Source organism: Agelaius tricolor, unplaced genomic scaffold (assembly GCF_023055355.1).
Source record: "Agelaius tricolor isolate 1412-34295 unplaced genomic scaffold, bAgeTri1.0.p SCAF_3, whole genome shotgun sequence".
NCBI lineage: Eukaryota > Metazoa > Chordata > Aves > Passeriformes > Icteridae > Agelaius > Agelaius tricolor.
The window spans coordinates 47,844,092-47,866,784 of NW_027269263.1; the positions used below are offsets into that span (position 1 = coordinate 47,844,092).

Here is a 22,693-nt window from a genome sequence, read left to right on the forward strand (position 1 = left end):
ACAGCTTAACCCTGACACAGACATGAGCAAAGTACAGACTCCTTCACATGATAAAAACAGTTCTTGAGTGAGTCCAGAGTGTAAAAATATAATTGAGTCTTGATGCAGAAATATGATAAGAAGTAGCAGAGTGAGCTTCCAAAAAGCAACATGGAGAAAAACATAAACCTTGGAAAACTACAAATACTGCACAGCTGTTCTACGTAAGAATTTTTCTTTGTTCGTGTTTTGATTATGGTGATACTTCCCTCTCATCATCTCTCATCATTCCATCTCATCAAATGGTTAAGAGAGATTGAGGAATACCTGAACTCAAATATACAAATAACTTGGACAAGCAAAATGATTTTGCAAAATAAAGAATTTATAACATCAATATAGCAGCTGAAGACCAATATTTCCCTAATGCTTGTGAATACTTCTGCAAGATCCGATGGTTAATATTTGTACAAAATATCAGCAGAAATACTATTGAACAAAACTTAAAAATATATTCACATCAGTTTTAAAAAATCTGTGGTTTCTTTACTTCACAAAAATACTTGTTTGAGACAAGAATTCAAGCTTTATATTTTCCCCAAACTCCTCAATTTAACATACTATCTGCAAACAAGAACACCTCAATGGTATTTAATATTTAATAATTTTTGCTCCAAATTAATTTCTTTGAAATCAGTGTTTCTACTGCCTTTAAGGAGCTTCATCTATTTCTAGAGAACACTTAGCTTTAGAACCCAGAACAGTACTCAGCATGTTAATCTGATCATGTAGCAATGCCTCATATAGCTTACACAGTGTTTGATACAAAATATGGTATTCTACTGCAAGAAGAAAGAAAGCAGATTTTAACTGTATTTTTGCAATAATATGTATGCTAGCCCTAGATATAATTAACAGTGGTTATTGTGATTGATATTCTCCCAATTTGTTGTAATTGTCACTGATCTCTCCCTATGTTTTTATGGAAAACATAACAAAATGTTGCATATCATTGCCTAGCAGTACAAAAGCAAACTATTAAAATTTCTGCTCATTCTCATAAGATAGAATTGTGACAAGAATACAAAATTGTTAAGAACTCATTAATTTAACTTCAGTCTCTCTTAAAATATCTGTTTGAGTGGTTGTTTTTTATATAAATGTGTGCTTTCCTTGCCCTTGTTCAATCCCACATCATACACAACTCTCTCAAATACATAAATATGTCCTACAAAGTACTGGTGCTAGATAACCACATATTTTTTTTATTTTATAACTGAAAAAAACCCCAAACCCAAATTCCCCCACTCCCTCAATACTCTCCCTATTCCAAGAAGAATGTAGAATTTAAGAAATTTAGGTTACACAATAATTAACAGATTATTTTTTAAATAACAGAATTTTGCATAATATTAATTCCTATGGTTTAAAAATTTTTTACAAGTCATATGTGTGGTTACACTGTATTTGTTGAAATAAGGGATGAATTGTTTCTAAAAGATTATGGGAAATGAGCTGTTACAGAAAAGAAAAATCACACTTACATGTCCATGTATTCTATTGTTACCTTGACATTCCCAATTGTTTTAAAATAAAAAAATGTAGTTAAATATGCAATTAAAAAAAAATCACCCATTCCACTTATTTAAAGCTGAATTTAAAAAAGAACGGTAAGAAATACGTCTGCTTTATGGTTGCTATAGCACTGTGCATTTCACCTAACCTCTTCTAAAAGTTCCTGATTTCAAGGTTATATTAAGTGTCTTACTATATTATTATTATAAAAAAAGAGTTTGACCCCAATGCACTGGTAGAAAGCTAACCATTTTCTCTTTGAGTGCCAATTACTTTGTACAGATGTACCTTCAGGCCTCTTTGATACAGTGTGCAACCCACAGACAGAAAATGAATCCTTTAACTTTTCTATACATATGTATCTGGCAGTATTTTTAAAGGGAGGCAACTGTCATCAAAGAATAATTTTCCTCCTTTTTAACAACTGCAAACAATCCTAAAAATTCCAATTACTATCTTTGTGTTACAAGACTAGTCAGAACAATGGAAAAATAAGTAAAAATCCCCATTATCTTTTTTTTGTTGTTGTTGCTGTTGGGACATTAAAGTGAAAAAAAATTATGTGCTGTGAGGCATTTTAGATTCTTAGTGAGAGATCACTATTTCAGGCGTAATATCAGGTGAAAAATAAAGCCTCAGGAAGTTATGAGGTCTGCCCCATACAAACCTGTTAAACAAGTGTGTATAATCTGATGAACTTCCATGAGATTGCTGCTGGTTTTCTTCCCTAATGAAAACAAAACCTGAAGCAGCCCCATCCCCAACTAGTTTGCAAAGCACAGAACAGATAATGATTGTACAAAAAGGAAACTGCAGCAAGCATCTTGCCTTTTATGATGGTAATGATGGTATTTGAATGTGGAAAACATTCATTTTGATACAGAGATCACATTCTATTTGTTTTTGTCTAATGATTAGACTTCCCTTTGTTACTTGCAGTTCAGGTAATGCATATATGCCCATGTATCTATATTGCTTATGGGTCTGCCTCACTTTGGTGTTTTGCCTTCACACCAGAGTGGAATGAAGAATTATAAGACAGGTGAAAATCTCTGAGCTGAGGCAACTACATCTGGACCTTAAAATGCCTGTACAGGTGTCAGTAAATTCTACCACATAGCTCTTGCTATTGTCAAAACTTTCTGGTTTTATTCAAACCTCCCCAGAGGACATGATAAATTTCAGCTGATGAAATTGAAGACAGCTCGTGTCTCTTTGCTTTCTATTGAGTGGCACAGCAGCCGCTTGCAAGTATGTAATTTTCAAATTTAAAACCAATCGATTGGACCCTTTATTCCACCTACAACTGCAGTCGTTGAATGAACGAGGAAGAAAGGACTACTTTGTAACAACTATTTCTCACTTCTTTATATCTATCTTTCAGTCAGTACTCACCAAACAAGAATAGGAGTCATTCAATCTGTGATCCAAGGTCTGTCTCTGAAGCAGTCTAAAGAGGGAAGCATGGTCAAATTTGCAGGGATTAGCAGAAATAAACTCATCCATGCCATGTTTCTGGCCACGGTCTGTATCTGTTATACAAAGGAAAAATGTGCAGAACAATACATGTGAGTGTGTGCTCAGACTTACAAACACCAGTGTATGCATGGCATATAAGTCTCAATATCTAAGTTTTCTTGAAAGTATCTCAAAGAAATAACTCATATAGAGGAATGCTTGCAGGTGAATTATTATAGAATCTTGATATTTTAATCTGTAAATATCCTTACTGAATTATTTTTCTATCAATCATACCAATTTATGGAGTGTAACAGCGAAAAAAAAATTGCTACCCACTGACAGATAAACCAAAATTTAGAAAGGCTGCCAGAAAACACAACATAGTACATGAAAAAAGTATTAAAGTATTGTTTTCTAGTGGGATCAGAAAATGTTTCAATTTAAAAACAATGTTATGAGTAGAAATGAAAAATATTCTGTAATTTCCTGGTTTGGCTCTCCTTCAAATTTTAGGAAAATAACCACAAAATATTTTAAAAAAAGGAAAAGAAAGAGAAAAAAACCAAAAAGAACCCCAAACAGGTTTATGCATTTATTTCTTCAGAAAAGAAAGAGCAGCTTTACTGCAGTTCAAAGTACCACTTAATAGAAATATTCATCATGGCTTGAAGCCTACTTCTCAAATGGCAAACTGGAGCAGAAATGAACACACTGGCTTGAGCTAGGTCATTTCCAGCCTTCTTTTTGTACTCAGCTTTTAATGAGACGAACCTTAATGTAGTAATGGCAAAGAGCTCCTTCAACCTTCCAGCAAAGTGTACTGAAAAAGGGAGCAGCATTTTTGTGTAAATACATTGAGAAAGCATACCATCCCAAATGGCACTTCAATCAAAGGCCCAAATTTATTGTTCTTCACAGATTGCATTTTTCAACGCCTTTAAACCCCGCGGGTTTATCAAAAGAGAAGCTCTAGTGATTGCTTTCATTAATGTTATGTTTTGTCAAAGTCTTCAATGTGAATTATCTATCTAGTATGGACAGAAAAAGCCTTACAGTGCCCAAAAGGACTAGTTACGTATTAGCACATTAGCTGTCTTGGATTCTATAGACTGTACTGGGGTGAACAGTCCTATCAACTTAAAAATTGACTTCCCCTTTCAATAGAGTCTTAGCTCTTTGTTCCTTTAAATTCAAACCTAGGTCTTTTTATATTCGTTACCAGAAAAGTATAGATCTAAGTGTATCCTAAATGCAATTTTGAAAACCTGCATAGTAGAAATCTAAAATTTCTAAAGAAAGGAGACAAAAGTTTATTGATTAAACCCAATTATAGAGTCAGGTTCATAATAAAACTCAATATTGATCTGTGGGCATGATGCTAACATAATCAGTCACATTTAGAAATTTAGCCCCAGATCATATTGATCCATGTCAAGTCCAACTTTCAGCTGTATTTGTGGATGGGAGAATTATTTAATTCAAGCTGAAGGATCTGCAACATCAAATCCTAGAAAGATGCAGAAACTAATTCATATCACTTGGCTTTGCATTGTCAAAGCAAGAGTCACATCCATGTGACAGATTTCACCAAGGTGGATGTAGCAAATAAACAGTATGACAATATGTCGATGGTGTAAGGTATCAGACCATCACCCCAGAGAAGCAGCAGCATGTGTTTTAAATGCTTGAAATATCTGTAGCATATGTGATTACACAGATTAGCAATATTTCAATGAGCATTAGACTAGCCTATCATTAATGACAAATCTAGCTCATATTTTTGACATAGGTACAACAAATGCTCTCTCTTAATTAGTGAAATTTAACTGCATTTAAAAACATTAATTCAAAGATAAACAACTGACATCAACACAACTACATTTCCAAAAGTACTGAACAACATATGAAGTTATCTGTAGCTTCCAAAATGTTCAAACCCAGATAAAATTCTTTTCAAATCCACATTATATTTAATGTGACTGATTTCAGCATTTCTTATAAATTTTCCTTCTTATATCAGGTTTATCATTTACTATAAACATTTTTCATAGTAAGACATATGACAAAAAAGAAGTAGTACTAATATTTCTTATTGCCATTATTTAGAAAATTATACAGAGCTGAATCATTCTTAAAACAACCTTTTGTTTTTTTCTCTGGTTAACCACATCAATATAAAAGAAAATCACACTTTTTAAGAGAAAAGGTGTAAGTACTGACAAGTAATTTAAGTATTTTGAAATCAGGAGATTGGATGTTGCAAATGAAACAGATCCAGCACAGTGATACAGTATCCAGATGATCATAATGAGTAATGTGATCTATTGAACACAATACAGCTTGTGAAAGCAGAATCTGCTATTACATAATTTGGGCAAATAAGCAAAAGCATTGATTTAGAAGTATAAATATTTGCTAGATTTAATTCTAAAAGAAAGATCCATGACTGATCATCTTTTTGAGTGAATCAAGTAGTACAAATAACATTGTCAAACAGTCACAGAAGATCTGTTACCAAATATATTTAAGCAACAGCAAAACAACTAAAAACTTACCTTTGCCAGCTGTAGGCAAGCAGGAAATAACAGAAAAATAGATCTAGAGTAATACATTACATTTTCGTTTATTTCTATGATGTACAAACAAGATAACTGGCAAATATTTTGAAACAAAAAGGAATTAAAACAAATTTAAGAATTTGAGCAAGAATCATGAGCAATTCATAAATGGTATATGACCGTGACTAAAAAATTACTCAAGACTCTCCTTTAAAAATTGTTACTAATTGCTTTTTTAAAATTCTTACATAAATGAGCTTTAGATGTCAAACAGCAAGCAAATGCAAAAGGCATATAAGGAGCTATATTGTCACAAAGAAAAAAATACAAATTCATTTTTCACTACAGTTTCTCAATCTTGGAAAATATTGGGAAGATATCTGGGGAGAGCATTGAAGCAGTAATATTTTTCTAGCTTTTTCACAATTAGTTTTTCTTCCCTTCTTAATCAAATTTGTTACCATGCTTTCCATGTTGCCTTTAACTCAAAATCACTGGCTGCTATTTCTATGTCGCACTGCCTGTTTCAGGTTGTATATTTTATCTTTTGGAAATGATCCTTTTTTTTAAATCGAGATAGGATAAATAAATATATTTTCAAGCAATGTTAAAAACTAACAAAAGCTATTACAGAAGTTTTACCACATTCTTTGGGTGCTCTTTTAGACAAAGATACTCATTAGGGCAGAACAGCATTCTAAGTATGCCTTTTGCCATCTTTGCAAGAAACTTTAAATTTTAGTCCAGCTGCAAAGGCTTTAAAATCATCACATCCTTGGTGACTCAGATCATGCAGAGTTGAGTGAATTAAGACTACCAAGATTTTCATGTTTATGGCACGGTCTCCAGTGGTTCTAGCATCCCTATACAACATCTCTGCCCTGCCCCAGCCAAGAAGCAAATACACATTTCTTGCATCATCTGCTCTGTGCTAGGGTGAACTACAGGTACTGGCCTTGCTGAGTGGTGACCTACTCCTTTTTGTGCCTCTCAGTAACATCTCTGCTTGATTTTAAGCATCGCAAAAGCAATTTGAACTAGCTCAGGCAAGCAGGAAAGAAGAGAAGGTAGAGGCAAGCAATCTGGTATTGTAGGGATTAAAAAGATTTAAAGACTAAGACTGGTGGGGTATGAACTATGACTCTGTTCCAGAAGGGGCTGGAACTGGTTGGAAAAGACAGTGGTAAGACATGCATTACATTCCTTCAAGTGCCACTCCAGACAGATGGTGACAGCTTACACTGGGAACATTTTGACTCCTGATCATTGACCAGGACTCCAAAGTACTACACAGGCCAAAGAGACAATCTATGACCCCAGAACTTTATAATTTAGGTATCAGGACATGAAATAACTTCTGCAGAGAAAGTGACAGAGAATGAGAAAGCAGCTGGCCCATATGGTCTGACTGTTGGGCTGGGGGTACCACACTGACTGACTGCCAGTATTTTGTAGAAGGGCAGATCTGAAGAGGATTGTGGATAGTTTTTAATGTTCCTGACTAGTACAGAAGAGAACACACAGGTGACTTACTGGCTGCCTAAGGTGGTGGAGGCTGGTGTAAACATTTTCTTTCTAAAAGGGAGACAGGAATGGCTGGAGGAAAGCAGGAAATGGACACAAGGGGAATGGGGAAACATGCAGGGAGGATGGAGTTACTAAAAGGGTATGGTGGACATAAAGCTGCAAAACCTGCTGAGAAAACTATGCCAAATAAAAAAAATACCTTTGACTTGTTTGTTTCTAAAAATCTAATGACTTGCAAGAGATTGTCTCTTCCAATTCTTTACCCCTCTGAACTCATGAGGGTGTAGGTTCAGAATGATGTTTGGCTTTGTATTTCTTCATTAAGACATGACAATCCCCATCATGTGCTGCTTTTAACTCCTGGGTTATGAACAAGTTATTAGCAGTGCTAAGCACTCCAGCAGCCTTTTCAACTGTATGAATGTATCTCTTAATACATTGCTCATTAAGAAGGGATCACTTCCTGAACCTTTATGTGATTCAAATTAATCTGTTTTTCATTGGTGCTTTCCCTGAAACATTAATGTCCTTGGGAAACTTCTGGCTATTCTACAGTCATACATCCTTAAAGATTCTATTCTTTCATTCAACATGCTTATGCAGAACAGTGGATCTGAAGGTCAGTCTCCTTTTCTTGATCATTGCCGACATTAGCCTATCTTCACTTTTGTTTTGGAGTCACTAAATACCACAACACTGCAATACCAAGTTACTTAGAGATGAAAAAATTGACTAGTATATATTTAGAAGTTGGTCAAGTACAACAGTAGTTTGATTCTGTTAAATACCACTTTCAGATATTTTTCCAACTATCAAGAAAATTTCAGGATGAAAGAAGATTTTTTTAAGCACAATACAGAAAAATATTGAAACATTTCTCCTCAAGCTGATTTTTTTTACATCCTGCAGTTTAAAGATATTTAATTTTCTCCAAGTTACTGAAAATTCTTTTGGAACATTTTGTCAGGGTGAGTTGATTTTTCATCTTAGAGGATAAAGAAAATGGGGACAGACTTTTGAGGTTTGAATGCTGTTAACTGACATTTGTTTCACAAAGCCCAAGCTGGTTTTTTGCTTTCTGTATGTGGAGATGTCACTGCATGATATACTGCAGAAACTAAAACAATGTGATCTCCTATTGGCTGGAAATGCTTAAATTGTGCATCAATAGGAAACTAAAGATCATAAAAATAGTAACTGACAAATTATCTGTTCAAAACTGTATTTCCTAATACTAAAAATGTGCCATAGTAACAAGGACAAAAAAGGAAATTAATTTCATTTAATACATATGCCAGCTCTCAAGTATGTGCTGTTGTATCTTGATTAAAAATAAAAGACACTTAGCTTCATGTAAACATTTTTCTAGGGGAAAAGAAAATGAACTTATTGTGAAACTGAATCTATTTAAATGTGACAAAAGGTCAGCTATAGAGTGTTCTTAGGAGTAAAACTATGCCTCAAGAAATTCAGCACAGCATATATTTAAAGGAAGTAGGACTCTTAGAAAATTATTTAAGGTTATATCTAAAAGCCCCAGTTCCTGAAGTTTCTTAAAAACTGATTAATTTGATTATGCCCATTTCTACCTCAATATAAGAGACTAAATAAAAAAATTTCCTAATGTAGAGAGAACTGGAGTATTACAGAAATCAGTCAAACAACAGTTCTAAATATCACATTAAATTAAATTCCACAAGTTACTCTATTGTGAAGAAATTTATGAATTATTATAAGTTATGAATTATTTTGTGAATTATTACAAAATATCAACATTGAAGTGTAGTAAACCCAAAAGAAAATAATAATTTAAACACGGAATTTTGCTTTATATACAGTTCAGTCATATGAGTTTGTGTAAGTAGATACATAAGCATGACAGAAAAATACATGATATTTTAGGTCTTTGAGCTTGCCTTAAAACATCTTTAAAATAATCCTTACTTTTTTGTGGTTTCCACCTAAGAACTGTAGTCTCTCTAAAACAATGTCTAAAATAATATCAAGACGTGACAATCTTGTGGTTTAATTCTTTAATCTTATCAGTAATTTTATCTCTGAAAACACCGTTTCAGTATATCCAAACTTGTGATTGGTTTTTGTACTTTTTTCTTTCTATAATTTTCACTGCCCCATGGTCAGAGTTTTCTAGCTGCTTTCACTTCCACGTAAACACTGTCCAAAAGCAGGAGCAGGTCCTTGGCTACTGCTGTCAGTGGCCACTTCTTTTTGACTTTCTAATTGCTGCCCATGAAGCAGGGACATTAGGCAGGAACACAGTGACCTCCCACCACTGAGCACAAATCCAGGGAGTTGGCAGGAGGTGAGCAGAAGCACTTCTTGGCTGTTGCCCCACCTTTGCTTTTGCAATGTTACTTCCATCCTACTTCACCTTAATGGCCCCATAATGAAAGATTACTTCACGAAGTGTTTCAGATTAATGCCCTTCCAAATTTTTTCAGATGAAAAACAGATTTCAGTGCTTTTGTGAGATTCAACTTTTTTCAATGATCTTGACATTGAAAAGCTCAATGACATTGAGAGCTCCTCAGGAGTTTAGATAAATATTACTAAGTTTAACAAGAACATTTTGCTAAAATGTTTTCTGAAACTTTTCTAAAACATTTTACTAAATCAGTTTTTCTAAAAGCAAACTGATATAAGATTAGAGGATGAATGGAAGGTCGCGAGAGTGAGTGGCAGCAGGACTGAGGGAAGATAATGGCTTTGGATCAACCTGCTGCAGACTTCAGACACTAAACCAAGTTTAGTCTAAAACATATGTCTCCCTTCTATCACCGTGCATGTATGGTTATATGATAATGAAGAAGGATTATTGTATAATAATCACATGATGTTCCAGAAATTTGATGGCTACTACAAAAGGTCATTGGATTGCACTCAGCCTCTGTAACAACATAAAAAAAGCTTCCTTTGTGCAGACATCTACATGATGTCTTTCAAAGACATAATATGAAGACTTAAAATATGTTTAATATATGCTATCCACCTCAATTTCTCTGAAACCATACTTTCCTCAAAGAAAGGTGATGAAAATTTAAACCTGAATGATTTAAAGAATTTTTTATATGTAATTTAATATTACAGTATGTGCCAAAAAAAAATCCAGGAGCCCATCTATTGCCTTTCAACTCACAATGTACTGCAATGTCCACACAGCAATTTTTTGGTAACTTATACGTACAATGTATGATAAAGCTGACCTAAATCTATAAAAATTGTGAGAATAGATTGACAGTTTTCTATTCAACACTACACTGGCTGGCTAATGAAAAATATAATGCAAACCAAACACCGTCTCCATGGTAATATATGGGTCAATTGTAAGGAATATGAAGCTAATTGCTGTATTTTCATGGATTATAATAAAAATAATGACCTGCAAGTCAGGATTTCCCTTGTTGTTAATAATAATCTGAGTTAAAGAGCTTCTGGCTAACAATGAACTGTTAGACACATTTGCCTAGTGAATAAGTTCTGCTTAATTAAGATTCATTGAGGGAACTGCTACATATTTTACCAGCAAAAAAACCAAAACCAAAGCCAAAAAAGAAAAGAAAAGCCAACTTACAAAGTGGGGATATATCTGTGTTGGCATTGCCTCCCTTAAGATTCATCTTCTGAGCTTGACTTGCAGGAACAGGCTTGTAGGATTGACCTGTGGCTCTGTACATGGCTTGAACCCAGAGTATTCTATCCTGCTCATCATCACTGGCAAATATCACAGTATCACCCTCCTTAACAGCGTTGAAAAACATCCGACCACCCTGGAGACCTGAAGCAGTAAATAAGAAGGTAATCTTGATAAATACAAGTTACTTCTCAATCACCATCAATGTTTATTACATTACTGGTTTTACTCACAGTATGTGTGTGTGTGGAGGAGTGTGCTAAAACATTTTATAGGTATTTATGACCTAGAAATAAGATAAATCTAGAGCTATAAGGATCAAATCGTAATACATAGAAGTAACATAAGTAGAATAAATGTAAAAATCACAGGAGAAAATATTTACATGACTCCACTTTAAATTCAGCTCCAACTTATTTCTTATTAATCTTCTCTCTGCCATATGCTATTTTGCTTTTTTTTTAACATATTCTCCTTCCTGGTATTATTTTATTAGCTGGAAATCCCTATCAACTTTATCTCTTATTGAATAGAAACAGCTCCATATCCTTTATCAGTGCTGCTCTTCCTTAGTCCTTTCTCTCATTTCAGTGTTTTTTTCTGAGAGCACGTAAGGAGAACAGGACGCAACAGTCAACATGGCTGTGCTGGGGATTTCTTTATGACAGAATTGTTTCAGTTTTCCAAATACCTTCTGAGCATTGTTTACATTCTCAATTATTCTAAACATTGATAGAACATTTTCAAAGATCGATCTTTAATGTCTCAGAAGTCTCCTTATTTTGTAACCCTACACTGCATAGACAGAATTGTTTTTCTCTGCATGTGATTTCCCTCTTCCATTTCAATATTAACAGGTGGAGACTTTTCTGATATCTCCAAATTTATTTTTGATTACCATAAGTAACTTGTCTTTTACAGGCATTGTCATAATTTGTCTTCTTTTCTAAATTATTTATGAATATACTTTATAGTACACTGCCACATGCCACCACCATCCAAAAGAGAAAAGGGGAAGACTAACTAGAATTCACTATTTTCTCCTTGTATTGTATGTGGTCTTAAAATATTTCAGGAAACTTTACTCTAAAGTTTATTTCTCATTAGTCTTACAACAAACTTATTTCTAAAAACATGATTTTTCACATAAGAATGTCCTAGTGGAATAATTGCCAAAGAAACTTGGGATTTTTTTCTGCCAAAGAACCTTGGGAGTTTTTGCTGCTAGATCAAAAGGAGCAAATTGAAACAGCTATTTTACACGAATATATTGTGCTACCTCAAAGTAATGGAAAGTACCTGTGTGAGGAGCTGTGTAATCCACAGTGTATCCTTCCAGTTGCATCAGTTCTTGAGGCTCAGACTTCTTTTCTCTGTAACTGCACATTGCAAATGTATATTGGCTAACCTGAATAAGAAAGTACTTCTTAATTAATGAATTGCATTTCAGAACTGTATAACAAATGTACCATGGTTTAAATTAGCTTTCATTTGTGCTGAATAAATAAATCCACTTTTTTTGTTTCCCTTTCCCAGAAGCATTTACAGTGTAAAATTTTTTCCTCCTTTCCCCTTTCTGCCAAAATGAAGGAAAAAAGCTCCAAAAGAAATAACCCCCAAACACACCTCTCTGCAGTTTCCTGAAATATATATGGGCTGGTGCTTATGAAAAAATGAAGGGAAGCCATTTAGATTCTGGTAGTGAAAATACTTGGTATTGTGGTACTGAGCAAATTACTCAGTATACTGTAAGAGGAAAAAAAGAACTATATTCCAAGAAACTGAGAAAACAAGAACTTTTATGTATAAAAGTACTGTTTGCAGAACGAGTGGCACAATTACCATGAAACTGGTGTAATCTGGCCAATTCTAGCTAATGATGGCAATATCAGAACCTTCAGTTTGATTTTATAGTCTAATTTCTGTGCCTTTTGCACCTGTGTTCTCACCCAGCCCTGTGCTGCTTGGCTCACTAGATAATGTACCGTGTAGGCCAAGCTGCTTGCAGCTGGCATAGACAACATTAGTTACCTGTCATCAAGTACAATTATCAAAAAACTTATGAAGCAATAAGAAGAGAATCTGCCACCAGGTGGTTTTTGACTCTGTAGACAGAATAGAAAATTATAAGGATAGGTGAGGAAAAGCTGACTGGAAAGATAAAGAATGATAAAGAAAGAAATGTAATATCTGTGAGGAGAAAAGCAACCACTGAAATAAAATCGAGGTGTTCCCAGTTTTACATGTAGAGCTGGGAGGATTATAGAAGATGACCAGAAGAAAGAGCACATCAATCTGTGAACACTTGAAACTAAAGGGAACTGAATGTACATGCACCTCTGAAACTCTCATCTCCAAGGACTGTAGGATACCTGGCCAACAGACTTGTTTTAAACTACCTGTAAAATTATGCTACGATTTCCTGACAGGTAAGGAGCTCATCTGATATATAGTGGATCATTTTTACTTTGACTGCTGATTGCTCATGTAACGTATCTACACTTACTGTTTTAGCTACAACTTCAGGAATGATCCTTTCTGAAGTAAAAATTGGACAGCTGATTTCAGCTTAATTCATATATTTCCTGGTGCTGTACCTTTACTCTTTCTAAAAGATTGATACTTTTTGAAAATAAGAATGGAATGTGTGATTATTATCTGGGTAATGCTCTAAAAATATTTCATTATTTTATGTATTGGGCCTTTTTGAAACAGGAATATGCTATCTATGTGTGTGCAGTGCATGGTGCCTGAACATCCCTGGCACAGCCTGCACAAGCAAAAGGAACAGGTGTAACAACTCTCTGTAAAATGGCCATTGGGTCTCCAATGCTAAATTGGTATCTCCAGACCCATAGCAGGAATCTACAGGGGAAAGAAACTAAACACAGCTCTTCTAGTTTTAATTATTTCTTCAGTTGAGCAAAGACAGTTTTACAGGAATAAGAATTTGAGAGACACTGTCAGGCAACTGAAACTGAGCGTCAGCTTTCCACATCAGATTTGGTACGTTCATTTAAATGGGCACACCAAGATCACATTAAATATACATAAACACAAAGGAAAATCTAGTCTACCCCAAAATTCAGATTTTCAGGCCTATTCAGAAAATCCTTTTCAGGATTTTTTCAGAAAGGTACTACTACAAGCAGCCAGTCCATCCTCCAGCATGACAGGCATAGCAGAATTGCACCTCACTATTTGTGCATTGAGCCACAGTTTTGTTTTCATTCATAGAATATTTTAGAAAACTACCATACTTTGGTTTAAATATTTTAAGATATCCCTGGGCTGACAGAGCAGGGCTGTGAAGACAGGGTCCAGTTGGAAGCAGGACAACCAGCTCCAGCCCCAGCCCCGGGCACAGGCCAAGGACTGGGATGTGGGGAACTGTGGGGAACTGGAGACCAGCCCTGCTGTGGCATTTCTGGGGCTGGGGATGGTGGCCTCAGGAGGCTGAAATAGAAGTCTGGGCTGTGGGCAGAGACAGCCAGGGCTGGTGGTCTCCTTTGGGAGGGGACCCTGATATGGGGCTCATCCCTAAGCTATGCCCTTTGCTCTAGGCCTGGCAGCAGCATCACCTCTGTCATGCTTGGTACTTCACTGCTTATTGTCCCACAACCATATTTGTCCTCATGGACAAGCATGGAGGGAGATGGTAGCTCGTCACACAATTCTAAATCCTTTGCAATTAGCATTATATTACATGAGTTTCCTCCTTTTCTTTTCTTCGTAAACTGAATCTACAATTTTAATTTTTGCTACTTGGCACTGTAGTTAACATTTTTCAATTTATTCCATTTAGTTGAATGAAATAAGCTGGCAAGACCCACATTCATCTCTCACATTTTCATGGCAACAGTTCCACATAACTACACTGTATAGGCAATCTGAGCCCTCAAAAGGGAAGCTAGTAAACATCAATCATGGAAATGCATAGGATGCCCATATTTTTCAGATTTCTTCAACCACTGAAAGTTTTTGAAGAAAAACTTGTGTAAGATCTGGGCTATGTATCTTTATTCATTTTTAACCTTACCACTATAACAAGACAGACATTATAATGCTGCTGATTTTATTTTATTGAACATATTGCAAATGTGTTCTCATATTTTAAAGGAACAATCAATCACTATCGGTCACTTCATCTTTTTGTTGAAAATGAGACAATTTGAAGTTTCTTCATCAAAGAAACAGAAAAAAATTCAAGAAAATTTTGTTGGGGAAAAAAGCCTCAACAAAACAAAGAAATACAGAATTTGCCTCATTTATTTACAGAGAGACTTGAAGTCTCTTAAACCCTTTTCCTTATGGTCATCAGTGGCTGCTCTCAGTTACTACAAAAAGAATCACCAGCACTGTTTGAAATAACACTTTTAAATATAGATCCATGACTGGGTTTAAGAGTACTATTAGTAGTAAATGGAGCTGTAATCAGCTTTGCCTAATAATTCACCCAATTAGCATAAATACTTCATATATAATGAGTACTCAAAAGTCAGGACTATGTACAACACATTCTCAGACAAAAACAGAATCAGTTTGTCCTCTTGAATGGCAATCTTGACAGAATAAAAGGCAATCCTCTTCCTACAACTGCATTTATTTGAATTTTGTCCAGATTTTCCAGATGTCCAAACACCTGTCAGCTGTTCTCCATGTTTTCCCATGTAGGGAAAGGGGGAAACCCAACAACCTATGCATTTATGACAGACAGATAGGTATGGAAGTGTGATTGTGACTTTTGAGGAATGTCTAAGGGATGTCCCCATGGGGCACAAGCCTCTGTTTAATGTGCTGGGAGGAGGTGCCACTGCACACCTGGCAGCTGGCTCTGTGGTGTCTGCTACAAGCCAGCACTGGGCTGCCCACTCCAGGAGTGCAGCAGCAAGAATTGCCCCCCGTGGTTTGTGTGGTTAGAAAAAAATTATCCATGAAACAAATGACTGACTTTTCAAACATTTGACCAGGTGAAATTAAAAGGACAGAAATGGATCTGCATTCCAATTACTGCAGGAAGATATCAGACAGTAAATTAAGCAAAACACATCAGGTCTGACGGAGGCTTTTTACCAACCATGTTACATCCCTGTCTTTTTCTGGTTTAAATTAATAACCCTTTAGAGAAGTGACTGGAGACTAAAGGATAAAAATAAAAAAATATGAAGAGGTTATAATTTCCAGATACTGCAACCTTTCTATAACATTGATCTGTTCTTTCAGAAGCCACTAACAACTTGTAAAAGGTGCAGCAATAATGAAGGTGCACATTACTCACATCACACTCGGAAAACGTCAACATTATTCATCTAATGTCACAACTGAGTTAACTTTTCAAAGTGTGTAAACCATATTAGTAGCCTCTGTTCTAGCACTGAATTTCACGGCCTTGATGTTTTACTACTGTAAGCTAAAAGTTAATATATAGAGGAAGACTTGTCAATATATCAATAATATATCAATACAACAGACTGGTCCATTACTGAATGCTTATTTCACATGTATTGACTTCAGCTTATTGCCAGTGAATGTATCACAGCAGGACTATATCAATGAGCCAGAGCTGTCTGGACAGTAAATATTGATTTAACATTGTATTTTTTATATAGCTTTATTGAATTGATAGCTGTTTTAAAATGAAATAGATGACTAAATCCCATCACAGTAGGAAAATTCCTGTAATATTCTCCTCCAGTATTTCAATTTCAGCATAGAGAGGAGAAAATAGTTAAAATTAACTTGACTGGAATAAACCAGTCTTCCAGATGATGGTTCCATATTACGGTTTCATATTACACACACATGAAGACTGTGTGTCTCTTAGATGTACAATTTAAAAATCAGATGACACCTGTGGTTTAGAGGAAAAGAACAAATTCATTCTTTCTGTGAAAGGAGTGGCAAGTAGGGTAAGTGCTGAACAAAAGCATGAAGGACAAGGGAGTGTGTAGTATTACTGTTTTTCTTTGCAACTTGAAATTATTTTCTGTTCACAGCCATGCCTTGACAGCTATCCTATATAGAGATCTTCCCAACAAATATTAAGAGTCACAAAATGTCCTCATCACTTCACACAGGATTTTGGTAAAATCAGAAACCAAATAAATTCTGTAGACTTTACAGAATTTCCTTCAAATATTCTTGGCTTTTAACATTAATAAAGAACTTGTTCAGTTGGTGGTTTTTTTACAACCTTATGATTTTAATCACTTAGGAGTATGAGGAGACCAGGTGAGTGTGACTGATGGAGTGATAAAGAAATCAGACTTTTTGTAAAGCAGTTTTAGAAGTTTTTGTTCTTAAAAAAGCCTCATTAACAGACTTCAATCTTTGTATGATACTTATGGAGACTCAGATTTTAAGAGTTTTCTGTCAATAAAACAAAGGAGACAGAACAGTAATCTCTGAACTTACTGTGAAGAACATAAAATATAATCTGAAGACAAACATCAACAGAAAACAATTACTTTTTTCCAGAGACTCCCTAAAATCATTAATTTCTCTGTTTTTACCAATCAAAATTTACTTTTCTATTGATCTCAAGTCAATATCACCATTCACTAGCATGTGAAAATACTAACAGTTCAGGTTTGGACAAAAAGTTATAAAATATGAGCACAGCACATTTTTGTGGCCAAGAACAACTACTGCACCAAATTTTATGTAACAATTATATAATTTTACCCAATTTAATGTTACAAGAAAGGAAAAAAATAGCATTATTTTAAAAAATCAGAAAAAGTTCTTAATATGGGTATTGTTGCTTTAATTTCAAAGGCAGGAAATATTTGCTGAGATAGAATAAATTAAACAGTAAGTTCAATCCATTTTGTAATACATGATTTCAAATTGAGTGCTGTCAAAGCTGTCATCAGACTATTACAAGGTCACAAAAATTTCATCCAAAAATTTATAGGTTTCAGTTGAAACACTGCTCAGTGTATGGATCCATTTATATATGTGTCTAAAACTTGGTAACATTTCTGTTTATATATACAAATATAAAAAAAATTTAAATATACAAATTAAAAAAAAAAATTAAATATACAAATTAAAAAAAAAGCTGGATGTCTCTGTGCTGCAAGAAACTTGGAGTAGTCCTGCATGAGCTGCCTGAAGATACTGATTTACAAACTATTCCAGAAATCATACATGATTTAGAGTCCAAGAATTATTTTATTGAAATTTCATGGCTGGCTACTAACCTGAACAAGGACAAAATAACGTTTTTTCCACCGCTTCCAAACCTTCTGTCCTAGAGCATACAAGTACCTGCAAAGGAAATAATAAAGGGAGTAGTTTTCCATTAATAAGGAGCATGATATTAGAAGGAGCAAACAAAAATCTGTTTATTAATTTACTCTGTCTACTGAGCTGCTTCTTCAGCGTTGTCATGTGTAAAAAATAATTTTTCTTCTATTTACTCATATCATAAAAATGCAAAGAGACGTTCCTTTTCACTCAAAACAAGACAAAAATCAGAAAAAAATGATCACATGTTTGCAAAGATTAACCTGCTTATCATATTTTATTTCACCAATTTTATCTGAAAAATAGAAAAAGTATCTTAAAGTAGATACACAGAAATACTTAATGTTATAAAACTTGATGTTCCCGACAGTTTTTACTCCATTTGGTTTCCACAGATTTGCTAGTGTTTATTTAGTCTGTGAGAAGTCAGTCCCAGAGACAGTGTGATAAAATGCTCACATAACACAATGTCAGCAGACACACAAGATTAATTTTTTTTTTTTCAGAGTAAGGTAGAATCTCATTTCCCAAACAGAAGCACTTCACTATAAAGGCTCTTAGATTACAAAAACTCCTTGTCATTTTAGCAATTTCCAGGCTTTGAATCAGAGAACATAATCAGGAGTATCAACCAGTGAGAAGAGAAAACCACAGATGCTGATACTATTGGGTGGTAGAGAGAGCACACTCATTACCCAACAATTTGGAGTGAATTTTCTAGCATTATAGTGACACTTTTTCTGTCATTGTGGTCATGTTGCACTGTTGATAACAAAGACAGCAAGAAGAAAAGGATGAGCTGTGAGATTGTAAGCAAGAACCCATGAGTGGTAACGATCTGCTGCTTAAAACCTGACAGGAGAGCAAAATATGGCACAGGAGATGCCCCTTCTGGCTGGCCAGCTTCTGTCAAGGACAGCTGGTACAGCCAGGGTGTCACAGGCACAACAAAGATTGCTCAGACCAAGGAATGCTGGCTTCACAGGGCACTCTCCAGAGGATGCCAGTACACACATTATGAGGCAGCTATAATAACTAGGAGGGGAGATGGTTGGTCAGATGAACAGGGGCCTCTCTGGGAAGAGAATATGGTCTGCTGCCCTCCACTCACTTCTGTGGCTTTGCTGCCTGGTGGTTTGTGCCTCAGTCAAAAAACAGAGCAAGGAACCAACATCTTATGAGAAATGAGTAACCAAGATAAAGGCAAAAGCTTTTTATACCTGTCCTGGGTGTACTCTCAAGAACATTTTCTCCCACATTAGGCATCACAAAGGACAAATTTATGCCTAAAATTAATGTTCAGCATACTGCTTACAATTGTTGTTTTCAGATTATGTAGTGGCTCCATTATTATTATGAAAACAGAAGAACAGAAGTTCTTTGACTTCTGCCACACCTGTATTGAAGGCCTACCTTACTTGGTTACTCTGCTTTTTATTTGTATGAGAAGGAAAAAAAGTTGGCTTTGTGTACACAATTACCAGTTGATACGGCCTTTGAATAGTCCAGATCTTGCCACAGTCTTTTTAACTTCTTAATTCTGTGACTATTATAAATTCAATGAAAATAACGGACTAAGGGTTATATCAGAAAGGGTACCATAAAAGGACCTACTAGGGGTTATTTTTAAATTTATAATCTTTTGCAACTAAGGAAGCATTTACCTCACAGACTTATGGTCACACATTCTCCCACAAAATACAAATTGTTTTCCTTTTCATATATGTTTCAAAGCATTAGCTTTCCCCAAAGCACACAACATTGCTCTTGCCTTGCTAATCTCTTTACTATTGTCAGAGGGTGGAGGGGAAATAAATTATGAATTTTACATAACCTCAAAGCTTAATGACCTGAGGGAGAAAAGTAAAAAAGTCCTCAGGTGGCCTTTGGTCTCTCTCAGTCCTAAGACTGCCCTGTTCTTCATGGTGATTCATCCACTGCATCCTCCTGCATCCCCTGGAGTAGCATGAAGGATTTTTGATATATGTGAGAAGGTAACTGCCCCGTTTTGAAACTGCATTTTGAGAACCCAGTTGAAAATACACAGTCCTCCAAAGCTACAGTACAAAGATGTCCTGACCATGTTCCCACCCTCTTGGCATGTCTTAAATGACTGTAAAGAAACAATAGATTAAGAAAGACTTCTTGCCTCTTGCACATCAGAAAATAAGTAACCCAACCTTAGAAACTCTATGCTAATTCTTTCTCATTATTAACTGATCCTGCTCCAGAAATGTGCTTTTAAATTAAGAGGTCTTAAAAGAACATTTTTTATTAGAGAAAAGGTGATGTTTTTATTTAATTTGTCTGCCTTTTAAATTGCTCTTCATGTAAGACATACCACCTATAGTTCTGCAGTACAGGCAGAAATAATGTAAGATACAGTAAATTCAAAAGGATAACATAATAAAGCACACAAAAAGAAATTAAATAGCAATGTGCACTTTTATTCCTCCTATAAATCACTTCTAACTAAGGCTCTAAATAAGAGCTTCCTTGGGAAACAAAGGAGTGGAACATTAACTACATAACTTTAAAATTCACAGATCTTACATAAGACCAGGTAACAAAGAAAATAATATTCATGACACAAAGCTGGGATTTAGTATAGAAATGCAAAGACTTATGCTGTATGGTTTTACAAATCACTATTAACACACAGTTATGTTATTAATCCCTCTTCCAGTGCCATCTCTAATAGTACCAGTTTTTTTCTAAAGTTTCAGATCTTAAGTGTGTTTGCTCCTGAAAGATAAAGAGATTACTTCTTAGTCTAGAGTCTAACATTCTTATGTGGAAGGACCCACCTAGGCTTCTAGAGTCTTCTTTGAGCCTTTCTTTCTCATTCATTTTCTATTTGATGAAAAAGGAAAAGGAAAAGGAAAAGGAAAAGGAAAAGGAAAAGGAAAAGGAAAAGGAAAAGGAAAAGGAAAAGAGGACCTAAGAATCTTCAAGAACCTTCCTATATTTAGACAGTAACATCCAGGATCTGTAGAAACTGCAGTTGAGGTCTAGAACAGAAAAAAATCTACAATAGCCAGTTTTCACAATTAAATGACACTTGGACTTCACAACTGGAGCAGAAAATTAATAGGTTAACAGATTCAGAACTGAGCTAAGCCTTAGAGCTAAGTTGAAGAATGTTCTATTTTTAAGATGGACAAATGTGTAACTTTCCATGAGTCTCAGGTAAAGGCCAGTACTGCAAGCCAGAACAGAATCTCAGTCACAAACTCACAAAGCTGCAGCCTGCTGTTTCTCTACCCATCAGTCACCCAGAAGCCACAGTCACTCTTTCCATCCAAAATAATGCAAAATAATGTACACAAAATGCACACCATCAGTTGCTCAGACTATTTTAAACATCCTCAGCGGCAACAAGAAACACAGAACAGCCACTCAAACACTGTACCTTCAGGCAAAAGATTTGTGCCATACAAACAAGAAATTGATATTCAGAAGTGCCAGTTCCATATCTCTAAACACCAAGCACACCATTTGCTTCAATTTTTCTTGCTCTCATTTGGGTTCCTAAATTGGGATAATCTAAAATAATCCTTGGATTATTAAAGTTCAGCCATGTACATGGAAAGAAGACACTGAAATACTCCCCTGAATCTGAACACTATAATAGTAACTGCTTAGATTTGTTTTGACTTTTCTTTAATGTCATATTTTGAGAATGTTTAATAAATATTCTGACAAGGAGAAAAGATGGGCGTTTTCATGTACATTGAAACATATATAAATGACAGACTTCTATTCTGTAAAAATATATAATATATGAGATATGTACACATAACATCTATGTCTGTTCTAACTCACATTAGAAAGTATATTCATAGTTACTACGTATGTGTGGTTGCCTTCTTCAGTTTTCTTATATTACTCATGTAATTTCCAGTAACTTAGGACTAATACACCCGCTGTACTAATCACAAAGAAAATATGATGTCATTAAATGTCACCCCAATATGAAGATTTTCTAACATGTTTTGTAGTAACATGAAAATGCAACCAAATGTACAAACCATACAATCACTTTTCTGAGACATTTTCTTTTAAAAACAATCTTTTGCAATCTTCTTTTCTTCAATCTTATTTAATACTGCTTTTTTTTCTCTTCACTCACTCCCAAATGAAAAAATAAAAATTGGATTTGTATGAAGTCACAGAATTACATGATTATACCTCACAATGCTTACAACATGGCACAAACCCCCCCTCCCATTTAATATTTTAAGTTAGTTTTCCTGGAAAACAAGAAATTACATTTCCACTACAAAACACAGAAACACCTGGATAAAAATGTTTGATATATCATCTCATCTCAGTCAGTATAATTTTCTTCTACAGAAACAGAACAAATAAAATGAACAAACATTTTCTTGTAAAAGTCTGGGCATAACCATGTTGTAATTACAAAAAGTTTGTACATCTCTCAAAATGCATTTCCTTGTGCTACCAAAATGCAAAACCATGTTGCTAAATATTATAGTTCAGTTTCAGTTACATGATGACATACACAGGAGGGAAGATGGCAGCTTATTTGCTTTAAGTCCTCACCTCAATGCGAGAGTGCAGGGTTCCACTTTTTGATGAAAAAAATCAGCCCTAATGAATAGCTGAAAAAGCATAATTGTGTGAGGAATACCAGAGCTATTCACTGAGGGAGAAATGAGAATGGACT

At 35.0% G+C, this 22,693-nt stretch overlaps 1 protein-coding gene across 9 annotated transcripts in view; it reads right to left on the reverse strand.

Moving 5' to 3' along the window:
* The window catches only part of CADPS2 (calcium dependent secretion activator 2), a 284,338-nt gene that overhangs the window by 91,076 nt on the left and 170,569 nt on the right, over positions 1 to 22,693 (reverse strand). For all 9 annotated transcript variants that reach the window (XM_071423750.1, XM_071423752.1, XM_071423747.1 and 6 more), the window contains exons 9-12: positions 17,958 to 18,024; positions 12,052 to 12,160; positions 10,693 to 10,896; positions 2,950 to 3,086 (exon numbers count right to left, since the gene is read on the reverse strand). In XM_071423750.1, coding sequence (XP_071279851.1) covers positions 2,950 to 3,086; positions 10,693 to 10,896; positions 12,052 to 12,160; positions 17,958 to 18,024 — 517 coding nt within the window. The remainder of the gene's footprint in view (positions 1 to 2,949; positions 3,087 to 10,692; positions 10,897 to 12,051; positions 12,161 to 17,957; positions 18,025 to 22,693) is intronic.